The sequence below is a fragment of the Lutra lutra genome, chromosome 12 (genome assembly GCF_902655055.1).
Source record: "Lutra lutra chromosome 12, mLutLut1.2, whole genome shotgun sequence".
Classification (NCBI taxonomy): domain Eukaryota; kingdom Metazoa; phylum Chordata; class Mammalia; order Carnivora; family Mustelidae; genus Lutra; species Lutra lutra.
This window is the reverse complement of record NC_062289.1, coordinates 75,783,421-75,808,479: the sequence shown is the minus strand read 5'-3', so window position 1 is coordinate 75,808,479 and position 25,059 is coordinate 75,783,421. Positions and strand designations below refer to the sequence as shown.

General features: G+C 44.8%; 1 protein-coding gene across 4 annotated transcripts in view; it reads left to right on the top strand.

Moving 5' to 3' along the window:
* SEZ6L (seizure related 6 homolog like) overlaps positions 1-25,059 on the top strand; it is a 188,310-nt gene that overhangs the window by 97,266 nt on the left and 65,985 nt on the right. For all 4 annotated transcript variants that reach the window (XM_047698472.1, XM_047698471.1, XM_047698470.1 and 1 more), the window contains exon 2: positions 23,389-24,105. In XM_047698472.1, the coding sequence (XP_047554428.1) occupies positions 23,389-24,105 (717 nt within the window). The remainder of the gene's footprint in view (positions 1-23,388; positions 24,106-25,059) is intronic.

Sequence of the window (25,059 nt, the reverse complement as noted above, 5' to 3'; positions counted from 1 at the left end):
AATGCGAGCTGGTGCAGCCACTCTGGAAAACAGCATGGAGGTTCCTCAAAAAGTTGAAAATAGAACTACCCTATGACCCAGCAATTGCACTACTGGGTATTTACCCTAAAGATACAAACGTAGTGATCCGAAGGGGCACATGCACCCAAATGTTTATAGCAGCAATGTCTACAATAGCCAAACAATGGAAAGAACCTAGATGTCCATCAACAGATGAATGGATAAAGAAGATGTGGTATATATATACACAATGGAATACTATGCAGCCATCAAAAGAAATGAAATCTTGCCATTTGCGATGACGTGGATGGAACTAGAGGGTATCATGCTTAGTGAAATAAGTCAATTGGAGAAAGACAACTATCACATGATCTCCCTGATATGAGGGAGTGGAGATGCAACATGGGGGGTTTGGGGGGTAGGAGAAGAATAAATGAAAGAAGATGGGATCGGGAGGGAGACAAACCATAAGTGACTCTTAATCTCACAAAACAAACTGAGGGTTGCTGGGGGGAGGGGGGTCGGGAGAGGGGGGTGGGGTTATGGACATTGGGGAGGGTATGTACTATGGTGAGTGCTGTGAAGTTTGTAAACCTGGCGATTCACAGACCTGTACCCCTGGGGATAAAAATACATTATATGTTTATAAAAATAATAATAATAAATAAAAAATTTTAAAAAAATTATGTTCCCCTGACACTCACCACCAGCTACTAGTTGTGTTGCTTTGGGCAAGTAACCAAACTTCTTTGGGTCTGAGTGTCCTCATCTGTAAAATGGGAGTAATAATATGACCCACTTCCCAAGGGTGTTGAGAGGAGTAAATGAAATAATCTGTGAAAAAGCATTTACTATGGGAGCTGGCATGCAGCAGGCACTCAACCACCATTAGCCCCCATCATCATCACCACCACCACCCTAATGATCTTCATCAAAGGCTGTTCAGGAAAGGAGAAACCTCAGAAGGCAGCTCTCAGACTCATCCTGGTTCAATCCATATGGTCACATTTGTGGTTGATTTGGGGGTTCAGTGCTCCTTAAAACTAATACTGCCAAGTTCAGTAATTTGCTGGAAGGACTCATGGAACTCAGAAAAGCCATCAAACCAAGGGGTCTGGTCTATTACAGTGACAACACCCAGACTAAAATCAGCAAAGGGCAGAGGCACGGACAGCAGAGACTGGGAGAGGTCGAGCGTACATTCCCAGTGGTCATCTCCTGGTGGAGTCCTGCAGACAGCCCCTACTTTCAGCATGAGGTGCTGTGTACCATCCACGGAGTATGGTTAACCAGGAAATCTCTCCTGAGCTTTGGTGTCCGCGGTCTCCACTGGGGCTTGACCACACAGACATGACCGACCACCCACGTGGCTGATGTTAGTCTCTAGTTCCCCTAGAGGTCAAACGGATGCCAAGCCCAAGGTCACCACCCATAAGTCACACTGTTTAGTGTAGAGTACCAGGCGGGGTCCAACACCTCCACCTAAAGGAAGACCCTCCCATCAGGCAGGATAATTCCAAAGGTTTTTAATTTCCCTCCCAGGAGGGGGGCAAGGGCCAAATCTTTCTTTAAAATATGCAGAGTGTGGACAGTCCCAACCTACTGAGTTAATCCTTTAATGCCTATTTAGAGAGTATCATTGCATTAAGCTTTTATTTGAAGAAATGATTCTATTCTAACAGTGGATAAAACTGAGCCCCAGAGATGAGAACACACTTTGATCAAAGTGGCTAAAGCAAGTCAGCGAGGAATCCTCACCTTCTTGATCCAGAACTTTCCCCTTTGCACCTCGGGCCTTGGTTTGCCTGTCTCTAAAATGGGTATGCTAAGCCAGCTCCCTTACCTTTGTGTTCTGCCTTTGAAAAGGTTATTCTCTCACTTTTCTCTACTATCCAGTCCTCAGGAGGAGCACCTGACCCTCTGCTACCTGTGGGACATGGCGGGTGTCCTCCTTTGTCTTTGGGGACCTCATAGCTGGAGCAGATCTTGTGCTAGTCTGTTTGCTGGTAGCACTTGGCATTCACTCTGGAAGCAGCCGGGCCAGGATTCGGGGGCCAGGTGGAATAGACATGCAGCCCGTTCTTCACCTCAATGGAGTGTGGGTTTTGGGGTCAGACAGCCCTGGTTCCAATCCCGGCTTTGTCACTCACCAGCATTTCCTCAACATTAAAATGAAGATAAAAATAGACACTTCTCAGGAAAAGAAAAATTTAAATGACACAGGTCAAGCCATGAGCATGTTTTTTTTTTGGCCTCAGCAAATAAAGCCACTGTTGTCCAGGTTCTATCTGATGAGAGAAGCAGCCTTATCTCTTAAAAGAAGCAAAGTGATTTGTCTTCAAGTTGTAAAAAGTGCTTTAAGCACCTCAGAACTCTGCCGTACACCTAGCTCTTCCCTGTCAATCTCCTCAATTTTTCTCTCTTTAAGGTTGACCAGGCAAAGATCACTGCCCTCATTTCACAAAGCCAGCAACCAAGGCCTTGAGAGATGGAATTTGTTCAAGGCCACATAGCAACTGGTGGTGAAACCAATGCCTGAGCCCGCATGTGCCCATCTTCCCATTTTTCCCGCTTCCAAGTCCATCCCCATAAGCATGCTGGGATGCCGTTCTGTTCTTTACTCTTGTCTGGGAATCTAAGCAAACAGGTGAAGAGACATTGCAAACTTACTCATGATGTCTTTTAAACTCACTTGTGGGCCATCTGGATTCATTCCCAAGTATTATATTTGTCTCTGTGAGTAGATAGGTAATTGACTCAAGACAGATTTCCCACCCTGGGGTTCCTATCTGAGCTGTTTCGTGCCTCTGTCTCCCAGCCCTGCCTGCTCCCAGTGACTCACTGATTTTCCTGTAGAAAGAAAAGAAATCGCAAGTAAATCGCACCCTATATCTCTCCTCCTCCTGACTACCACCGGCAAGAAATCACAAAGTCAGCACCATGAGACATGAATGGAGTTTGGTGGGTGGGGGAAGGAGGTGGGAAGGGAGAGAAGTGTTTGGATGCTAATCACTTGGCACTGGTGTCAGCTGCAGTTAGTCGGATTTTTAAAGGTACAAAGGCAGGATGGCGCCCCTGTGCCAACAGCTCCCGGGCTCATTCACAAGGGGAAAGGACTGCACTGCCCAGCCACTGCTCTGATGAGAGGTAACTGGACATAAAAGAATTTTCAAGGCTTTCTGAACCCGACACGGGTTACAAAGGAAGCTCATTCGTGAGGGGAAGAAGCCAGCTCACAGAGGACAATTATCAGATAATTACTCTAGTAGCCAAGACGCTGAAAGAGTCTTTTCTTGCCTGTGCAAGCTGGCTCTTTCAACATTTGCTGCAAGTCCCCTGGGGTCCCCAGTGGGCAGGGCCAGAATGAAGACAGCAGCAAGCAAACTCACCAGTTGGGCTTCTATTTGCCCTCCCATTGGCTGGAGCCAACTATGGGGTTTATGGGGTCGGGCTACCCTCGGGCTCTCTGCTTGCAGAGACAAAAATCACATTTTGCAATTAGAACTAGGTGTGTATGTTCACCTAAAACTTCTCTCCAGACACAATATTGCAAACCAAAGCATGTTTATCAAGGATTAAGTTCACCATGGATTCACTTTTGTGCTAGCCAGTCATGTAGTCTTCTAGTCCTCCGTGTCTCTTAAAGACGTGGACTTCTCTAACACATCGAGTCTGTTCTCAACCAGGAGAGATATTTGTGGAGGACCTACTGTGTGTCAGGTCCATGGCCATGGGATAGGTCCCCGGGAGGGAGTAATGAGCAAGGCGGAGGTGTTCGCTCTCCTCGGGAAACTTACTTCCAGTGGGGGAGACAAAAAAGAAGCCAGACCAGTATGATAGTGTGATTAAGGCTATGACTTATCTCTTTGTCAGTGTTAGGAGTCAAGGGAAGAAGAATAAATGCAGGGAGGACCTCCCACCCCACCTGGGAAGGGGGGTTGGTTTGGAAAGATCCCTCTGGCCACTGAGGAGAGAATGGGCTTCAGTTACAAAGCAAAGTCCGGGAGAGAAGCAGGTTTTCATAACCATTGCTTTGGGAATAAAGGGATACCTAAAAATGTCTTTTTAAGCTACAACTTGCTGTCTTTACTTCTCTTGTGGTGGGACTGTGGTTCTTTGGTGCATTGTAAAAATGAAAAACGGAACTCATCCAACTCCCCATCCAACCCTGGTGCCTGGTTGCTTGTGGGGTCTGGCCAGCCTTAAACATTTCCTGAGCTGTCTGTGAAAATGCAACACCCTGTAAGTAATCACCTTTGATAAGTTTTTTTCAGAGTGATGGAGGTCTGAGGCTGGTGGAGAGGGTTGCTAGATCCTGGTTAGGTTGACCCCATATTGGGAGGATTCTCCTGCCTTCCCTCCCACAGAGGGTAAACTGCCTAGGGGAGAATGCAGTAGGGCTTGGCTTCGGGGACTCAGTTTCTCATCCTGCCACTGTCTTCTAGGAGTCTTGGGTATTTCCTGAGCCCTCATGATGGAGGGGTTGAGTCACAGATGGTTAGTCAGTGATCCCAGTCTCCCTCCCTCTTTCCCGCCACCCACTTTTCTTCCAGTTAATCCTTGTCCAGGTGGAAGGAGGACAGGAATAAAAATCTGTCCATATTTATCTTGAGCAGAAAATTGGGTGAAAAGGAAGGAGCTTAAGACAGCTGATCCATAAGAAGACTGAGGACTGGACCATAGTAGCCTTCACCAGGATGACCCCTGGGCACTTAACTTCTGCCAGTCATGTCTGCACTCTTCTCCCCACCACCCACAAACAGCCACATCCAGAGTTCTAGAATTTCTGGATTTGAAGGAAACTTCATCAGATTCTAAGCACTTGCTAAATGCCCCAAGACATTCTTTCTTTTATTCCCTCCATTTAATATTCATTGGCTATCAAATGGGCAGTGTACGAATCCCAAGATTAAGGATGTATTTCTTGTCTCAACTTTGTTCCTGTTCCATGTGTGTGGACCATCTCATGGAGACAGACAATGAATGAGGAAACACATCATCAGGAGTAGTTCATTTTGCAGCAAGCACTCTGAGGAGATTGAGATAGAAAGTGATGGGGGGGTGGGCAGGGTGTCTTAGAGAAGATGAGCTGAGACCTGAATGACCAGAGGCAGCCAGCCAATCAAAGATAACACACAAGAGAATTTGAGGCAGAGGGAAGAGCATGTGCAAAGGCCCTGAGACACAGGAAGAATTTGGAAGGTTTAAGAGCAGGAGAAAAAAGTGTGTGTGGTCATACTGTAGTTGGGGGGGGGTGGTAACAGGTGGTTTGGAGAAGGAGGTCCAAAGTCAGAATCCAAAAGGCCTTGTAGCTCATTGAAGGGAGTTTTGATATTATTCTCAGCACGGTGGGAAGCTATTGGTGTGTTTTAGGCAGTGATTTCATGACCTGATTTTTACATCTTTAAAGTACTACCCATCCCCCCTCCCAATGATTTACTGCCAACTTAAAACACAAAAGCTGATCATTTGAGAGGTGCCTGGGTAGCTTAGTCAGTTAAGTGTCCAACTCTTGATTTCTGCTCAGGTCATGATCTCAGGGTCGTGAGATCCAGCCCCACTTTGGGCTCCTCACTGCACATGGAGTCTGGTTAAGATTCTCTGCCTCTCCCTCTGCTCCTGCCCCTCCCTCTGCTTGCTTTCTCTCTCTCAAATAGATACATAAAATCTTTTTTTTTTTTTTCAAAATCTGATCATGTGATCATTTCCAAGGGCTTATCTGGTACAAATCCTGATTAGGGATTGAGTCTTGGAGATATGTCAGGAAATCTGTAGTTAATGGCCTACCCATATCAGAGATTCTCAGCCTTTTTGCCAAAGGTAGAGGATGACCAGGGACTGTCTGATGTAACTAAGAAAGCAATACTCCCTAGAGGGGCACGATGGGCTAGGTGAGGTCCAGGTTACCTGTGCTTAACCTGAGTAAAATAAACAAGACAGAGAGACACAGTAGAAGGTTCTCCTGAGACTCTGGACTCTAATTAGTCAGCAGGAGGCAGGGAGGAGGGGGGATGGTCACCTACCTCCTTGATTTTCTCCTCTGATTTTAACCAACTGGCAAATAGACACAAAGAGCCAGAAGGGACAAGCTTAATTCCTGGTGAAGCTGAGCTGCAGACCACAGCTGGACACCTACAGTCTGTCCTCCCCAAGTGACTTTGACTTGGGGTTCCCTGGCTCAAGTTGACAAGTAGAGAAGTCTGGAGAGAGGGAGAGGACCCCACTGCCAGCTTCTCAGTCCAGCAGCCCTGGAAATAGGACACAGCGGATATCAGTGACATCCCTAATACCTCCTTCCCTAATACCTCAAATCAGATGGTCCCTCATTTCCCTGGGAAGCAAGGGAGGGAGGGAGAGCCAAAGACTGCTTATTGTCCCTAGGGGACTCCCTGCTCCTGCGAGGCCAGTTTCCCCACCTTTGTGGAAGTTCAAGAGCCATTAGAAACCCCGAGAAAGGCTGGGGCTTGTTCTCTGCCTCCTCTGAGCCTGGGGTGACAAAACTCAGGAGTTCATCATCATTATTAACTATTATTACTAATTATTCCTGCTACAAAAATAGCATGCACTTTGCAAATTAATCAAACTATATAAAATGGTGCACAATAAAATGTGATTCCTTCTTCAGCCCCAAGCCCCCGTCCTGCTCCGTGGAGGCAGTCTCATCCCCTTGTTCAAATGTATCCCTCCCACTCACACGAGACCTATTTATATCCACTATTCTCCCTTGATTCCTTTTTCACTTGATGCTGAATTGTGTTGGCACACAGCTCTGCCATTCTTTTTTGTTATTTTTTCAGTTACGTGGTTTTTGAACAGGTAATGTTTTATTTCTGTAGACACACATGCACACACACACACATATATACACAGATATGTATCTGTGAAAAGGTATAGAGTGAAAATTTTCCTTCTTGCCCTTATACCCCATACCATTTCCAATGTCCCATCTCCCCTATCACCAGCATAATTTGTCCCTTGGGCCTCCTCTCCAAGTTTCTTTATGCACACAGTAGCAAAGGCAGACACAAAAGCCTTTCTCTCCCTGTTTTTACACAAAAGGTAGCAAACTCCACCCACATTGCTCTTTAACAGAACAGAAACTGGCTACCTCTCCTCTTTGGGCCACAGGGAGCTTCCCCGTTCTCCTCTTGCCATTGCACTGCACTCTGTCCAGATGTTCCATAATTGATGATCCATAATTAACCTTCGTGGTGGATATTTGATTTGCCTTGGTGTCTTTTGCTACCACAAACAGCCTGGCATTGCTGAACCTCGCACGGATGTCATTTTGCACATGGGCAGACATCTCTCTGCAGGATAAATTCCCCGAAGTGAGTTTGTTGAGTCAAAGGAGAGATGTACTTATAATTTTGAACATTCTTGCCGGGTTATTCTCTGTGTTATTCTCCAGTGACTTCATCTCATTCCTTTGAACCCTGCATGGATTTCATTGTGGATTTCTGCAATCATGTAACCCACCGCCCGGAGATGGACACGTGCATCATCTCCAGATTTTTGCTCTCTCCAACAGGACTTTGTGTCATGAACACTCTGTACCATCTCAATGGACATCAGGACCGTGGCTGTCCCTCTGCTTTGGGACGTGACCACACAGCCTGTTGACCTAGATATCTGTAGCAGTTTAGATGAGCCTCTTTTGCTCTGAATGCTTTACAACCACACGCTCTTCCTAGCCCTCATTGGTCACCGATCGCTGGCCTAATCTGTTACCTAAACTCTAGCCGTTGCAAGGTGGATCAGTGAAGCACCCTAAAGTGGGCTTCCTGGGGTCACCTGGGTGGCTCAGCGGGTTAAGCGTCTGCCTTTAGCTCAGGTCATGGTCCCAGGGCCCTGGGATTGAGTCCCGCATCAGCCTCCTTGCTTAACAGGCTTCAGTAGCAACTAGGGAAAGCCAGAGAGCACCTTGAACCACCCCAGGGGCATGTTAGAAGCACACTGTGCATGGGTCCCGCTGCCCGCATTCTAACTTAGATGGTTGAGTTGAAAGTCATCAAAAGCAAAATATTGGTAAAGCTGGAGAGCAAGAGCACTCTCAGGTTGAGTTAGCAGCAGGGTACATAGGTTCAGGCTATTCTAGAAGGTACTTTTTCAGTGTCAATCAAAATTTCAAATATATACATTGCTTATATTTAAACAACTTCTAAGACATTCTCCTAAAGAATTAGCTGGATACAGTCACCAAAGATACTGCAGTGTTATTTGGGAGAATGGCAACAACTAAGTATTAATCAATAAGAGCCTAGTTCAATAACATATATGTTTAGGGGCACCTAGCTGACTTAGTCAGTGGAGCACACAATGCTTGATCTCGGCGTCATGATTTTAAGCCCCATATTGGGCACAGAGCCTACGAAAAAGATAATAATAACATGTGTTTATATTTTAATGTAGCCATTAAAAAATGAAATAACAATGTAGGTGTTGACATGAAAAGATAATCATGATGGATGTTAAGGGAAAGACTGGTGGGGTGGGGGTGAACAATAATGCAAAGGAATACTATACAGCAGTGAAAATGAATTGATCAAAACTACAGTTATCAACACAGATGCCCCTCACAAAGTGTTTAGCAGGAAAAAAGAGCAGGGTTTTGAAGGATTCACTAGGGATGGCTGCATTTATATAAAGTTTTAAAACATGCCACATATTCAGAGAAATTGACATGGAATAAAGAGACACCAACAATAAATAATTGTAGGGTGATAATAATGCACCTAATAAATAATTATGCTGAAGGTGACATTCAGGACAGTAGTTAGCGGTGAAGAAGAAGAAGGAGCATGTGGTAGGAAGGGAAGCAGAGGCTTTGACATCTGGTTGAATTCTATTTCTTAAGCAAAAGGTGTATACAGATGGATATTTGTTGCCTTAGTCTAACTTTTTTTGAATGACTGGAATATTTCAAAACACATTTCTTAGTAAGTGACAGAGCAATATAGACAATGTAATAACTCTGAGAATGCTCAAATAGAAAGTGACAACTGGGCTCATAAGGGCTGTCAGGCTGTTCTGCGAGCTGTGCTTTATCCCTGTGATTTCATTTCACTCTCCAACACCACTAAAGGATAAGACTGGTATAATCCCACCTTACAGACGAGAACAGCGAGGTCCAGAGAAGGGAAGTGACTCTCCAGGATCTCATGGGCAATGAGCAGCATACTGAGCCTGGAACACAAGCAATTTTTTTTAATTTGTGTCTTACATAGGTCTTTTATTTATTTAAAAAAATCCATTTACACAATGTCAGTAGAAACTGAAATAATAAAAATATGTAAAATTATAACCCAGGATAAGCAATGATCAGAGTGTATTTGTACACTGGCAAATATATATTTCTTATTGCCTGAGAAAAGACAAAGACCACTTTACCAAGGTTTCTAGAATTTTTTTTATTAACACATAATGTATTAATTTCTTCAGGGGTACAGTTCTGTGAATCATCAGTCTTATACAATTCACAGCACACACCATAACACATACCCTCCCCAATGTCCACAACCCAGCCACACTATCCCTCACCTCCCACACCCCAGCAACCCTCAGTTTGTTTCCTGAGATTAAGAGTCTCTTATGGTTTGTCTCCCTCCCCAGTCCCATCTTGTTTCATTTTATTCCTGCCCTTCTCCCCATGACCCCCCGCCCTGTCTCTCAAATTCCTCATATCAGAGAGATCATATGATAATTGTCTTTCTCAGATTGACTTATTCATTTAGCACAATGTCCTCTAGCTCCAACCACATCACTGCAAATGGCAAGATTTCAATTTTTGATGGCTGTATAATATTCCTCTGTGTGTGTGTATCACATCTTCTTTATCCATTCTTCTGTTGATGGACATCTAGGCTCTTTCCATAGTTTGGCTATTGTGGACATTGCTACTATAAACATTCGGGTGCACATGCCCCTTCGGATCATTACATTTGTATCTGTGGGGTAAATACCCGGTAGTACAATCGCTGGATCGTAGAGTAGCTTTATTTTCAACTTTTTGAGGAAACTCCATTCTGTTTTCCAAAGTGGCTGCACCAGCTTGCATTCCTACCACAATGTAGGAGGGTTCCCCTTTCTCCACATCCTCGCCAACATCTGTCATTTCCTGACTTGTTAATTTTAGCCATTCTGACTGGTGTGAAGTGGTATCTCATTGTGGTTTTGATTTGTATTTCTCTGATGCTGACTGAGGTTGAATACTTTTTCATGTGTCTATTGGCCACTTAGATGTCTTCTTTGCAGAAATGTCTGTTCCTGTCTTCTGTCCATTTTTTGATTGGATTATTTGTCCTTTGGGTGTTCAGTTTGATGAGTTCTTTATAGATTTTGGATACTAGCCCTTTACCTTTGGATATGTCATTTGCAAATATCTTCTCCCACTCTGTCCATTGTCTTTTAGTTTTGTTGACTGTTTCCTTTGTTGTGCAAAAGGTTTTGATCTTGATGAAGTCCCAATAGTTCATTTTTGCTTTTGCTTCCCTTCCCTTTGGCAATGTTTCTAGGAAGAAGATGCTGAGGCTGAGGTTGAAGAGGTTGCTGCCTGTGTTCTCCGTAGGGATTTTGATGGATTCTGTCTCATATTGAGGTCTTTTATCCATTTTTTAGTCTATTTTTGTGTGTGGCTTAAGGAAATGGTCCATTTTCATTCTTCTGCAAGTGGCTGTCCAATTTTCCCAACACCATTTGCTGAAGAGACTGTCTTTTTTCCATTGGACATTCTTTCCTGCTTTGTCAAAGATTAGTTGACCATAGATTTGAGGGTCCATTTCTAGGCTCTTTATTCTGCTCCATTGATCTATATGTCTGTTTTGTGCCAGTACCATACTGCCTTGATGATTATAACTTTGTAATAGAGCTTGAAGTCTGGAATTGTGATCCACCAACTTCGGTTTACTTTTTCGGCGTTCCTCTGGCTATTTGGGGTTGTTTCTGGTTCCATATAAATTTTAGGATTATTTGTTCCATTTCATTGAAAAAAAACTGATGCTATTTTGATATGTACCATGTATCACTATACTGTGAAGGGTTTTGATCAAGAAAGGATGCTGTACTTTGTCAATTGCTTTCTCAGCATCTATTGAGAGTATCATATGGTTCTTGTTCTTTCTTTTATTAATGTATTATACCACATTGATTGATTTGCAGATGTTGAACCAACCTTGCAGCCCAGGAATAAATCCCACTTGGTCATGGTGACTAATCCTTTTAATGTACTGTTGGATCCTTTTGGCTAATATATTGGCGAGAATTTTTCCATTCGTGTTCATCAGGGATATTGGTCTGTAATTCTCCTTTTTGATGTGGTCTTTGTCTGGTTTTGGGTCAAGGGAATGCTAGCCTTATAAAATGAGTTTGGAACTTTTCCTTCCATTTCTATTTTTTGGAACATTTTTGAGACTAGGTATTAATTCTTAAATTAATCCTTAAATGTTTGGTAGAATTCCCCTTGGGAAGCCATCTGGCCCTGGGCTCTTGTTTGCTGGGAGATTTTTGATGACAGCTTCAATCTCCTTACTGGTTATGGGTCTGTTCAGGTTTTCTATTTCTTCCTGGTTCAGTTTTGGTAGTTTATATGTCTCTAGGAATGCACCTGTTTCTTACAGATTGTCAAATTTGCTGGTGTATAGTTTCTTGTAATATGTTCCTATAATTGTATTTCTTGGTGTTGGTTGTGATTTCTCTTTTTTCATTCATGATTTTATTAATTTAGGTCCTTTCTCTTTTCTTTTTGATAAGTCTGGCTGAGGTTTATCAATTTTATTCATTCTTTCAATGAACCAGCTCCTAGTTTAGTTGATTTGTTCTACTGTTCTTTTGGCTTCTATTTCATTGATTTCTGCTCTGATCTTTATTATTTCTCTTCTCCTGCTGGGTTTAGGCTTTCTTTGTTGTTCTTTCTCCAGCTCCATTAGGTGTGGGGTTAGGTTGTGTACTTGAGACCCTTTCTTGTTTCTTGAAAAAGACTTGTATTGCTATATACTTTCCTCTCAGGACTGACTTTTCTGTGTCCCAAAGATTTTGAACAGTTCTGTTTTCATTTTCATTTATTTCCATGAATTTTTAAAAAATTCTTCTTTAATTTCCTGGTTGACACATTCATTCTTTTTTTTTTTTTCAGCATAACAATATTCATTGTTTTTGTACCACACCCAGTGTTCCATGCAATCTGTACCCTCTCTAATACCCACCACCTGGTTCCCCCAACCTCCCACCCCCCGCCACTTCAAACCCCTCAGATTGTTTTTCAGAGTCCATAGTCTCTCATGGTTCACCTCCCCTTCCAATTTCCCCCAACTCCCTTCTCCTCTCTAACTTCCCTTGTCCTCCATGCTATTTGTTATGCTCCACAAATAAGTGAAACCATATGATAATTGATTCTCTCTGCTTGACTTATTTCACTCAGCATAATCTCTTCCAGTCCCGTCCATGTTGCTACAAAAGTTGGGTATTCATCCTTTCTGATGGAGGCATAATACTCCATAGTGTATATGGACCACATCTTCCTTATCCATTCATCCGTTGAAGGGCATCTTGGTTCTTTCCACAGTTTGGCGACCGTGGCCATTGCTTCTATAAACATTGGGGTACAGATGGCCCTTCTTTTCACTCCATCTGTATCTTTGGGGTAAGTACCCAGTAGTGCAATTGCGTGGTCATAGGGAAGCTCTATTTTTAATTTCTTGAGGAATCTCCACACTGTTCTCCAAAGTGGCTGCACCAACTTGCATTCCCACCAACAGTGTAAGAGGGTTCCCCTTTCTCCACATCCCCTCCAACACATGTTGTTTCCTGTCTTGCTAATTTTGGCCATTCTAAATGGTATAAGGTGATATCTCAATGTGGTTTTAATTTGAATCTCCCTAATGGCTAGTGATGATGAACATTTTTTCATGTGTCTGATAGGCATTTGTATGTCTTCATTGGAGAAGTGTCTGTTTATATCTTCTGCCCATTTTTTGATATGATTATCTGTTTTGTGTGTGTTGAGTTTGAGGAGTTCTTTATAGACGGACACATTCATTCTTTAGTAGGATGCTCTTTAGCCTCCATGTATTTGAGTTCTTTCCAACTTTCCTCTTGTGGTTGAGTTCTGGTTTCAAAGCATCATGGTCTGACAATATGCAGGGAATGGTCCCAAACTTTTGATACCAGTTGAGACCCGATTTGCAACCCAGGATGTGATCTATTCTGGAGAATGTTGCATGTGCACTGGAGAAGAATGTGTATTCTGTTGCTTTGGGATGGAATGTTCTGAATTATCTGTGATGTCCATCTGGTCCAATGTGTCATTTCAAGCCTTTATTTCCTTGTTGATCTTTTGCTTAGGTGATCTGTCCATTTCAGTGAGGCGGGGGTGTTAAAGTCCCCTACTATTATTGTATATTGCCAATGTGTTTCCTTGATTTTGTTATTAATTGGTTTATATAATTGGCTGCTCCCATGTTAGGGACATAGATATTTTAAATTGTTAGATCTTTTTGTTGGACAGACCCTTTAAGTATGATATAGTGTCCTTCCTCATCTCTTATTACAGTCTTTGGTTTAAAATCTAATTTGTCTGATATAAGGATTGCCACCCCAGCTTTCTTTTGATGTCCATTAGCATGGTAAATTGTTTTTCACCTCCTCCCTTTAAATCTGGAGGTGTCTTTGGGTCTCAAATGAGTTTCTTGCAGACAGTATATTGATGGGTCTTGGTTTTTTATCCATTCTGATACCCCATATCTTTTGATTGGGGCCTTTAGCCCATTTACATTTAGGGTAACTATTGAAAGATATTAATTTAGTGCCATTGTGTTGTCGGTAAAGTGATTGTTACTATATATTGTCTCTGTTCCCTTTTGGTCTGTTACTTTAATCTCTCTCTTTGCTTAGAGGACCCCTTTCAATATTTCCAGCAGAGCTGGTTTGGTGTTTGCAAATTCTTTTAGTTTTTATTTGTTCTGGAAGCTTATTTCTCCTTCTATTTTCAATGACAGCCTAGCTGGATATAGTATTCTTGGTTGCATATTTTTCTTGTTTGGTGGTCTGAATATATCATGCCAGTCCTTTCTGGCCTGCCAGGTCTCTGTGGATAGGTCTTCTGCCAATATAATATTTCTACCATCGTATGTTACAGACCTCTTGTCCCAAGCTGCTTTCAGGATTTTCTCTTTGTCACTGAGACTTGTAAGTTTTACTATTAGATGATAGGGTATTGACCTATATTTATTGATTTTGAGGGGAGTTCTCTGTGCCTCCTAGATTTTGATGATTGTTTCCTTCTCCAAATTAGGCAAATTCTTTGCTATAATTTCTTCCAATATACCTTCTGCCCCAACATCTCTTTGTTCTTGTTTTCAGATCCCAATTATTCTACTATTGTTTCATTTTATGATATCACTTATCTCTCAAATTCTCCCCTCATGGTCCAGTAGTTGTTTATCTCTCTTTTTCTTTAGCTTCTTTATTCTCCATCATTTGGTCTTCTATATCACTAATTCTCTCTTCTGCTTCATTTATCCTAGCAGTAAGAACTCCATTTTTTATAGCACCTCATTAATAGCTTTTTTAATTTCAATTTGTTTAGATTTTAGTTCTTTTATTTCTCCAGAAAGGGATTTTATTTCTCCAGAAAGGGATTCTCTCATTTCTTCCATGCTTTTTTCAAGCCCAGCTAGCTCCTTGATAAACATCATTCTGAACTCTAGTTCTGACATCTTACTAATGTCTTATTGATTAGGTCCCTAGCCATGGGTATTTCTTCTTATTCTTTTTCTTGGGGTGAGTTTTTCCACCTTGTCATTTTATCCAGAAGAGAATAGATCAATGAGAGAACAAAATACAAAAAGGGTATCAATGACCCCAGAAAAATATACACTAACCAAATTGGAAGAGATCCAAAACTGGGGGGGGGGAGAAAGGAGAAAGAGAGAGAGAGAAGAAGAAAAAGAAAAAAAATATATATATATATATAATATATATATATATATATATTATATATATATATATATAAATATATATATATATATATATATATATTATATATATATATATAAATATATATATATATATATATATGGTGAATAGAACAGAGCCACACACTTGATTGATTTTGGGAGTATTTTGGTCTGTTAGAAGAAGCTGTCTCCCAAAATTTCAAAGAAATAAAAACCTATATGTATAGAAATAATAAGGTTAAATACAATGAAGGGATAGAATGTGACTATAACAATGAAAATTAAAACATAATTCTTAAAAAGGTATTGAAAAACAATCAGATGGTTTTGAAGGGGCGGGGGTGGAAGGTTGGGGGAACCAGGTGGTGGGTATTAGAGAGGGCACGGATTGCATGGAGCACTTGGTGTGGTGCAAAAACAATGAATACTGTTATGCTGAAAAGAAATTTTTAAAAAGGTATTGATAAGAGAAAATAGTTTTAAAAAGTTAAAATAGGAAAGGAAAATTTTTTAAAAAATAGAATAAGAAAAAATAAAATAAAATATTAACTTTGAAAGACTAAAGAATCATGGGGGGAAAGCCGTGAATTCTATGTGCTGTATTCCCCTAGCTCTGGAGTTCTGCAGTTCTCATTGATCAGTGAACTTGGTCTTGGCTGGATGTTCTTGCTGATTTTGTGGGAGAGGGGCCTCTTGTAGTGATTCTCAAATGTCTTTGCCCGAGGCAGAATCTCACCACCCTTGTCATGGGCCTGGCTAAGTAATCTGCTCAGGTTTGCTCTCTGGAGCTTTTGTTCCCTGAATGCTTTCCATAGAGCTCTGGATGAGGGGAATGAAAATGGCGGCCTCCCAATCTATGGCCCCATAGGAGCCAAGAACTAGTGGTCCCACTCCTCAGTGCGCCCTTGGAGAAAAGCACCCAATCTCTCCCGTCTCCCTGGCCTCTGGCTGCGCTCTGAGCTCTCCTGGCCTGTGACTGAGCATTTCTATCTCTGGCACACAGCTCCGTTTAGAGTCCCCAAACCCAGATTCCTGCCACGCACTCCCATGCTGCTCCTCCCAGAGGAGGAAGGTGAGTCTCCCCAGATCTTCCACTTGTGGGGTCCCTGCTCAAAGAGCAGCAGCCCGACTGTGCCTCAGATCATGGTTTAAGGTAACCCCAAGCTGAGAGCCCACTGCTTGGCTCCATCTCTGCAACCGGCTTTCCTGCTCTGATACCTGGGAGCTCTGCTGCCCTCAGGAACCCCCAGTCTTTCTGCAATGCTGCGAGTCCTGAGACTACCCTGTCCCTGTGAGGGCTCCACCCCCACTTAGCCTCTGGAGCAAAAACCCTCCACAGAACAGGTTTCTAAAGTTCCGATTCATGCTCCACGGCTCCACTGCTTGCCAGGAGCCGGCCCCTTCCCCCCAAGGTCTGTCTTCCCATGTGTTGCCTCAGATTCACTTCTCTGCACGTCCTACCTTCCAGAAAGTGGTCGCTTTTCTGTTCCTAGAATTGCTGCTCTTCTCTTCAATCTCCTGTTGAGTTTGTACCATTGGAATGGTTTGATAGCTATCTAGATGAACTCCTGGGACCCAAGGAAATTTAGGTCTGCTCTTCCTCTGCCATCTTGCTTCTTCCCCTGGAACACAAGCAATTCTGACTTCATTCCCACACCCCAATGTGCTAACACACCTTTTAAGGTAAAAAAAAAAAAAAAAAAAAAGAAAAAAAACTTACTATTTTTATATCAGTACATTTTATTGGGAGATTAAACAAAACCCTACCAACACTGATTCCCTTTAGAAGGCAGGATTGGTGGACAGGGCAGGGGAGGGGCAATACTTAACACTTCTGATTCCATACCTTTCAGGAATTCTTAAATTTTTAAAATTATTTTAAAGGGAAAAAAATATTTGAGGGTGTGGAAAGAGGAACGAGCACAGGAAACAATGTCAGAAAGTATCCAAATTTACCCGTTTGCTCCATGATCTGAGACAAGTCACATCCTCTCTCCATGTGTTGATTTTTTTTTAATCTATAAAATGGGAAATGCCAGTCTGACAGAATGGCTTACAGAGAGAATGCAATGACAGCAGGCAATATGCTTTCTGGAGTGTAACTCACCATTTCCTATATGTATTGTCCACATGGACACACAGGTACAGGGCTGCCACTGAGGCAGAAGATGAAACTCCATTGCCCCCAAGCCCACCTCCCCCACCTCTGCCCTTTCTGCCCCAGAAAGTCCATGCCAAGCCCAGGTGGGAATGGCCCTGTACGTCTACCCAAGGGTCCTCATTACTGCAGGATAGAGTACACTGGGTCTTCCCTGGCTGTAAGGAATGGGTTGTAGCCAACTGTTCCAACAGTTTATTATCCAAGGTCGACCTCTGGGTGCCAGAGCCTATTGGCTGGTCCAGCATTGGAACATACTAGGTGCTCACTGAATGCATGCATGAATGAATGAATGTATAAATGAATGATCAAATGTGAGTAGGAGAAGGAAATTCAGCCCTCACTCAATTCAATTTCCTTAATCTATGAAATGGGAATTAGGCTAAGATCTTCTCCAACCTAAAAGTCAATGCAAGTAATACAAGTAAAACAAAGCTGATCAGCTCCCAAATGGGAGGGAAGGTCTTCTCGGTGCTGAGGGCAGTGCCAGTGGTCATCAATCAGAGGCGATTTTGTCTCTGCTGGTGGGACATTTGGCAATGTCTGAAATCACTCATGATTTTCCCAGGGGGTGGTAGCGCGGTGGGGGGGAGGCATGTTGCTCCTGGCACCAAATGCCTGGAGGCCAGGGATGCTGTTCTATGCATGTCCTATAGTGCACAGTGCAGCCCCTTGTCCCCCAACAAAGAAAGACGCAGAAGGCACAGGACTAACCAATGTTCTTGGGGGTAATCCAGATGATCCTAGTTTTGTTTCTGACTGCACTTGATGTGTTCTGGTGTGATTTTTCAAGCCTCAAACAGCCTGGTCTCCTTCTTGCTACCAACATGCCATGTGACCAGTGGCAACCCATTCCCCTTCTCTGAACCTCAAATCCACTTTCTGGGCAGTTTGTAACCACAAATCTTGAAGATGTGATATTTCATTATTGACTTTGTCCCTGTTGGGCAATTTCTTCTTGAGGAGTGCAAAGGCAGGAGAAACCACCAACTGAATGGAGCATTATTAATGAGGATTAGACTAGGAAGCAACAGTTTCGTAGTCCCCTTTACCAAAAAAAAAATACACCCACTGAAGCGCCGGCCAGGCCCACCTCCTAAAAGTGCCCCCCGTGAACAGTTTGATGAGGGAAAAATTATTGTCATCCCTACTGGAAGACCCAAAGGGGTTCCATGACTCAGTGAATGAGGTACTTCTGTGATATCAAATGTGTCTGTGTGTTCTTTTGGCCTTTCCATCACTAGGTACTAAAGGCAACAGTTAAACCCAGCTCGTTCTGTTATTTTTTTTTTCACTTAAGGCAGTATTAAATATTATACACATTTTGGAAAACACCAAAAAGTAGAAGGAAGAAAACCCATGCCATCCAGAGGATGTTGGAGCCATTCCTAGAATAATGTTGTAGGGGTGCCTGTGGGGGGGGGGTTGAGCGTTCAGCTCAGGTCATGATCTCAGGGACATGAGATCCTGGGCCCCGAGCTAGGCATGGAGCCTGGTAAAGATACTCTCTCTAGGGGCACCTGGGTGGCTCAGTGAGTTAAACGCCTGCCTTCTGTTCAGGTCATAATATCAGGGTCCCGGGATTGAGTCCCGCATCAGGCTCCCTGCTTGATGGGGAGTCTGCTTCTCCCTCTCTCCCTGCCCCTCCCGAACCCTTGTGCTCTTTCTCTCTCTCTTTCTCAAATAGGTTTAAAAAAAAAAAGATTCTCTCTCCCTCTCCTTCTGCCCCCCCTTAAATATATATATGGTAACAACATTACAGATAGTGACTCCATATCGTGACGAGCACCGAGGAAGGTATAGACTTGTTAGATCAGTATGTGGTACATCTGAAACAAAGAGAACAGTGGATGTTAGTTTAAAAAACTTTTAAATTAACTTCAAAAATTAAAAGACATGAAGTCTGATATAGCTTACAGTAAAACAAAGCCCACCAAAACACCAGCTCTGCATCGCAATTTGTTTTAGGTGGTTGGTCCGGTCGTTTTCATACACACCATAGAATTTTACGTCTTGCTCTTCTCACTGCACATTATAGCAGAAGCACTCCCCAGCTGTGGCTTCCTGGGCTTCCCACTCCATCCCTGTGTGCCCGAGTGGGGAAGGGCTGTCATCAATCACTCTGGAGCTGAGCGGCTCCAATTCAAATCCACAGTTTCAGAGAGCATGGTGCATTTTCGACTCTAATGGGATGCTTCCCAGTCTACTCTCCCCATCTCTCCCATCAAAGTGAGAGAGGGAAAAAGGGAAAGGTGCTTCCTCCTCATCTTCGATGGGAGAACAAATGCTCAGTTGTCTTCATCATGTGGTCTGGAAAAGGGAGAGCAGCCTCTCTCTGTATTTAATTAAAGCCCTATCTCTTCTGTTGGATATCTGTGTTTGGTTATTGGTGTATATCTGTCTTCTGGAAGTGCCTAGAGCATTGACTTTCTTGTCCTGAGTAGCAACCAGCAGAGAATTGTCACTCATTAATTGATGGGCAACACTGGGGCATTGAATGCACATGATAAAGGCAGAATCACCCATATGTGACTAGGATGACTGAACCTTTTAAGTTCTCTGAGAAAGAAGAGTTCGTTTAATACAGTGGTCATTGAGCCCCTGGGAAAAGCCAGCCTAGTAGAGCAAGTGATTAGGTCTCTGGGTCTCGAAGGCCCTGGAATCCCACTCTGACTCATTCCGGCTGGGATCTGGTTTTGCACAGCACTCCCCCGGCCAGCATCCCAGCTGAGAACGAGGCCTCCAGCGGTGAACACTGCAGACCACAGACAGACTCTCTTCTGTCTTGAACATGGCCTTGAGTTTGGACCCAGCCACCAAGATCCCATGGGTGGACCCTGAGGAGGAGGCAACATGGGGGCAGGGAGGGAAATTTACCTCATGGATCTGCAACTCACCTTGACAGTTAGGTCTTCAGTGGGAAAGAGCTGACTCAGTCCAGCCAGATCTACTTCCTATAAGGCTGAATTGCCGCTATGGTTAACACCTGTTGTACCGTGGGGAACCCAGAGCTGGGCACAGGGGCTGTGGGGAGGAGGCTGATCATGGACTCCTTTCTCTTGCATTCCCTCCTTCTCTTGTGGGCTGCGCTGGATCTAGACAGGCTGGGGTGGCCAGGGGAGGTCACAGGCCGTGTCAATACCTGTGGCCCAGACCTACACCTGGGTTCCTGCCGCCTGCAACTTACAACAACTTGAAGGCAAAACCAACAAGGAGTAGAAAGGCAAGATCACAGGTTCCAGAAGGAGCTCTTCTGATCAGTCTGGTGATAAGAGTCACCCAAGGGGCTTTAACAGCCCCCCACTTTCAAGCTCTACCCCTGGAGATTCAGATGTCAGGGGTCTGACAGGGGAGAGTGACAAATGTGTATTTTAACAAGGAATCCAGCTCAGGTCATGAGGGGTGAAGGGTATCATTTGGGAGATTTGAAAAACACTATAGCCAACCCAGCAGGGAAGCGAAACAATGGAGGTCTGAGGGGTGGTTTTGGAGGAGGCCACTGCTTCCTTCTGAGAAGGAGAGGCTGTCAGTGATAACAGTACCTCATGATACTTAACAGAGCTGCTAGCATGGTCTTTGGCATCAGGAAAATGGAGGTTGGAAACCCAGCTTTGCGGGTTTGTGTGACCTTGGAAGTTAACTTAGTGTCCCACAGCCTCACTTTGCTCATCTGTATAATAGGAATAATTTTTCCCTTGAAAAACAATAAAATTAGGTAATGGGTAAAAAAAAAAAAAGCGTTTAGCAGATGCCTGATACATACCCAGCACTCAGTAAAGCAATCAAAAATAAAACGTCATAAATATCGCTATTATTATGGCCAAGGGCACGCTGATGTGCCTTATGTCCTTTGTCATCGCTCTTTCCCCTCCCTCACTTGTAATTAAGGGGACATTTTTGTAAAAGGACTGGCAGAAGCTAATACAGCCACCGGACCCAACAAAACTCACAAGCCAGTGTCAGGATCGAACCACTCACTCTGCCCTCTCTAGCAAGATTAACAAAGGGCTTGAAGAATAATTGTCAATTACCTGATCACGCCCCAGATCAACACAGTCCAAGCTGGAAGACCTGAGTAGAATGACCTAGTCTGGCTGCCCAGCTGACCCAGGCAGAGAAGATGGAGAGAGAGAACATGAAACCCACATGGTTATGCTAGGGAGCAGTGGGTCAAGGTTGGAGCACCATCCGGGTCCCCCAACCCCAGGGGCATCCAAGCTTTGTGCACTGAATCACAGCCGGCGCTCAGGAGCCACGTGTCCTGACCCCTCACCCTCCTTCCTCTCTTTTGGCCCCTTCCCTTTTTTCTCACTGCACGGTCTACAGAGATGGTCAACGTCAATCATTTAACAAAAGAGGCAGTGCTCACAAAAAGCACAGCTCTTGAGCAGACCCATGTCTGATCTAATTCTATGAGGTAGATGGGGTGGCTCTGTTACACACAAGAGGCTTCATGGATTTGCCCAGTCTGATGCAGCTGGAGGACTGTGGAAGGCAGGATTCGAATCCGGATCCAATTCTAAAGCCTCAATGCTTCCCACCTTGGACCAGGAAACCTGCTTGGCCCCTGAATGCCCTTGATCTGCCCTCGGGTCATGCATGTGCCCTGTCTTCCCCCAGACGGGTTCCTGCCCTGGCGCGACCGGGAGCCCGGAATGCGCACCGGCTGGTGATCAATGGGACACAACAGGAGCATTTGTCGATGCCAGTTGCAAACTGTTGCAGTCTATATAGATTAAGCCACTGCCGCCGACTCCATGAAAGTAAATGAGCCTTTCCGACAGCGGCAGAAATAAATTTAAATGACAGTGCTGAAGGGCCCAGAGACTGCGGCTGAGTGAGTGTCTGTCTGCAGAAAATCGACAAGGACAGCTATCAGTCCCAGGGCTTCTATCCCAGGATGAAATTCCTCTCTATCTCAAGATCATCACTGGGGATGCTCTGACCACTCTGGCTTCCCACGGAAGGGTGCGGATACAATGACAATAGTAAAGACAGTGACAGCAGCTGGCACGTGCTGGGCACTCACTGTGAGTGAGGCACCTACCTATAGGTACAGGTATGCTTTACCCACGTCAACCCATTGCACCCACGAAACAGGGGAAACTGAGGCTCAGGAAGGTCAAAGCCACATGCCAGCTTGCAACTGACGGAAGTGGGTCTCAAGTAAATGCAGGCGATCTCGGGCATGATTCTGCCAAACAGTTGCCAGGGCCAGCCCTTGTTTAAATTTACTAGGTGGTTTTACATTCAAGGCAAAAATAAATCACACTTAGCAGGATATAGACTGCCCACCAAGGCCTGGCCCGACAACCACCCTGACTCACCGGCTTTCTCTCCAGTCACCCTCCATCTGCTTCCCCTCATATTCCTCTATTGTGCTCTCCTTCTTGCTCCACACTCTTCCTGCAGCCCTCTGTTCTGAACCTATCTCGTGATTCTGAATTTTCAAATCTTTCTGGGTCTCCCACAAGGTCAAGTTTAATTATTATTATTTTTTAAGATTTTTTATTTATTTGACAGACGGAAATCACAAGTAGGCAGAGAGAGAGGAGGAAGCAGGCTCCCCACTGAGCAGAGAGCCCGATGCGGGGCTCGATCCCAGGACCCTGGGATCATGACCCGAGCCAAAGGCAGAGGCCTTAACCCACTGAGCCACCCAGGCGCCCCAAGTTTAATTTAGAAAAAAGAAAGAGAAAGAAAGAAAAGAAAAAGTGCCTCCCCCTCAACCCCAGGACAATATAGCCCTGAGTCAGGGCACACAGCTTGGAAAGGAGTGTGGGCTTGTTACAAGCCCCACTCGTCCCTTGGGTGATGTGCTTGTGTAGTGAACAACCTGCCCAACTGTACATGGTGGTCCTGCCCCACAGACTGAGTTAGAGGACTATTCTCTCTGCCTTGTTAGCATGCTGAGCTTCTCTCTTTCTAAGCATCTATCATACCAAATATGATTATTTCTCCTTTCCTATTACCCCTTTCAGTACATAAACAACTGGCACATGAGACTCTTGTGCCCTTGGTTTCTGTAACCCTAATGCTTAGCTGGGGCCTGGCAGGGTCAACAGTAAGTCTGTATGGTCAGCAAAAGGAAGAAAGGAAGGGAACACGAGACGAAAAGGAGAGGGAGGGAAGTTCAGGAGAGAGGGAAGGAGGCAGTTCCTCCTGTCCTGGCATCTTGCAAGTTTTCTGCCCCACCCTAGGCCCCCAGATCAGGAGGTGGAGGACCTAACCCCCACCCTCAGCCCCAAGCTAACAGGTGTCTTTCCTCCTCTTCCATAGATGCATCCCAGGAAGCAGACATTGGCCCTTCGGGTGCTTCCCTTTTACCCTCCAGAGCTCTGGGGAGCAGCAGTCTGAATAAAGAGAGCCTTGAAGAGAGAGTGACTATGGCCCCTCTGCATCCAGTGCAGTCAGGGGAAGATCTTCGAGAGCCAGGGCTGGAAGGGGAAGCCCCCTCGGCCGCCCTCTCCACGCGGCTGCTGGAGGAGACCGCCACCAAGCGCACCCTCCCCTCCGGGAAGAAGCTGCCTTCGCTCAAGCAGGTGAACTCAGCCAGGAAACAGCTGAGGCCCAAAGTCACCTCCACGGCAGCGGTTCAGAAGACAGTGTCCTCCCCTGCCTCCTTGGGCCTGGGCCTCCTCTCCTCCTCTGCCACTGAGAAGCCCCGCCCCCCGGGAGACCCTGAGCCTGCTGCCTCCGAGGAGCCCCTCTGGCTGGACCAGAAAGCAGGTGCGGTCCCCACGACGCCCGCACCCCTGCAGATCTCCCCCTTCACCTCGCAGTCCTATGTGGCCCACACGCTCCCCCAGAGGCCAGACCCTGGGGAGTCTGCGGCACCTGATGATGCCCCCGAGGCTCCCCCTGAAGATGCCAGTCCCATAACCTTGATGGACAAAGGTGAGAACGAACTGACCGGGTCAGCCTCAGAGGAGAGCCAGGAGACCACGACATCCACCATCATCACCACCACAGTCATCACAACTGAGCAGGCCCCTGGTAAGCAGCCCCCAGACCCTCAAGCCCTCCTGCTGCAACCACAAGGCACCCACTCTGTGCAGGCCGTGGTGGAAGGGGAGCCAGGGAGACCCATGTCCCACCATCACTTACTGCCTGTTGAGCATTGACTTGAGCTTAACCTCGTGGCTCAGAATTACTATCCCCATTTTAAAGATGAGACAACTGAGACTCAGAGACATCAAGCAGTTTGCCCAAGGCCACGCAGCTAAAGAGTGGGATTCAAACCTTTTTCAGCTTGGAGTAGAATCCTTTAACCTGCTGAAGACCCTTGACTTTTCAGTCTTTTTTTTTTTTAAGATTTATTTATTTATTGAGAGAGAGCACATGTGAGGGGAGGGACAGAGAGAGAGACAGAATCTTAAGCTGATTCCTCACTGACAGTGGAGACTGATGTGGGTCTTGATCTCAGGACTCCAAGACCACCACTGAAGCCAAAACCAAGAGTCTGACATCCAACCAATCACTGTGCTAGCAGGTGCCCCTCAGAGTGCTTTTACTTTGACTGTTGCATTTATTTCTCCAGACTTGATAAAATGCACGTCTGTGTCCCAGTCTTCTATCTTCTTTTCTGTTTTCAAACGGAGAAGACAGACACCAACATTCGATCATAGGTAGATTTGGGACAAGTGCATTATGGCCTCTCTTTAGAAAGTATAAGTTCTGGTTTGAATCCTGCTCTCTGTGTGAGGTTGGCCCAGACACTACCCCTCTCTGAGCTTTGGTTTACATATCTCTAAAATGGGGATGAAATGTCAGGTCCTACAAGGGTGAGTGGGGTCGGCCCTGTACAGTGGTTAGGATTGTGCCTAGTGGAATGAAGTAAGCAGTCAGCCTGTGTCAGCTACCACAGTTTTGATTATCATGTTGATTCTGGGGACTGAAGGAGAATTAGCAGCAGTGGGAGGGAGGGGGAAAGAAAAATGCTGGTGCCCC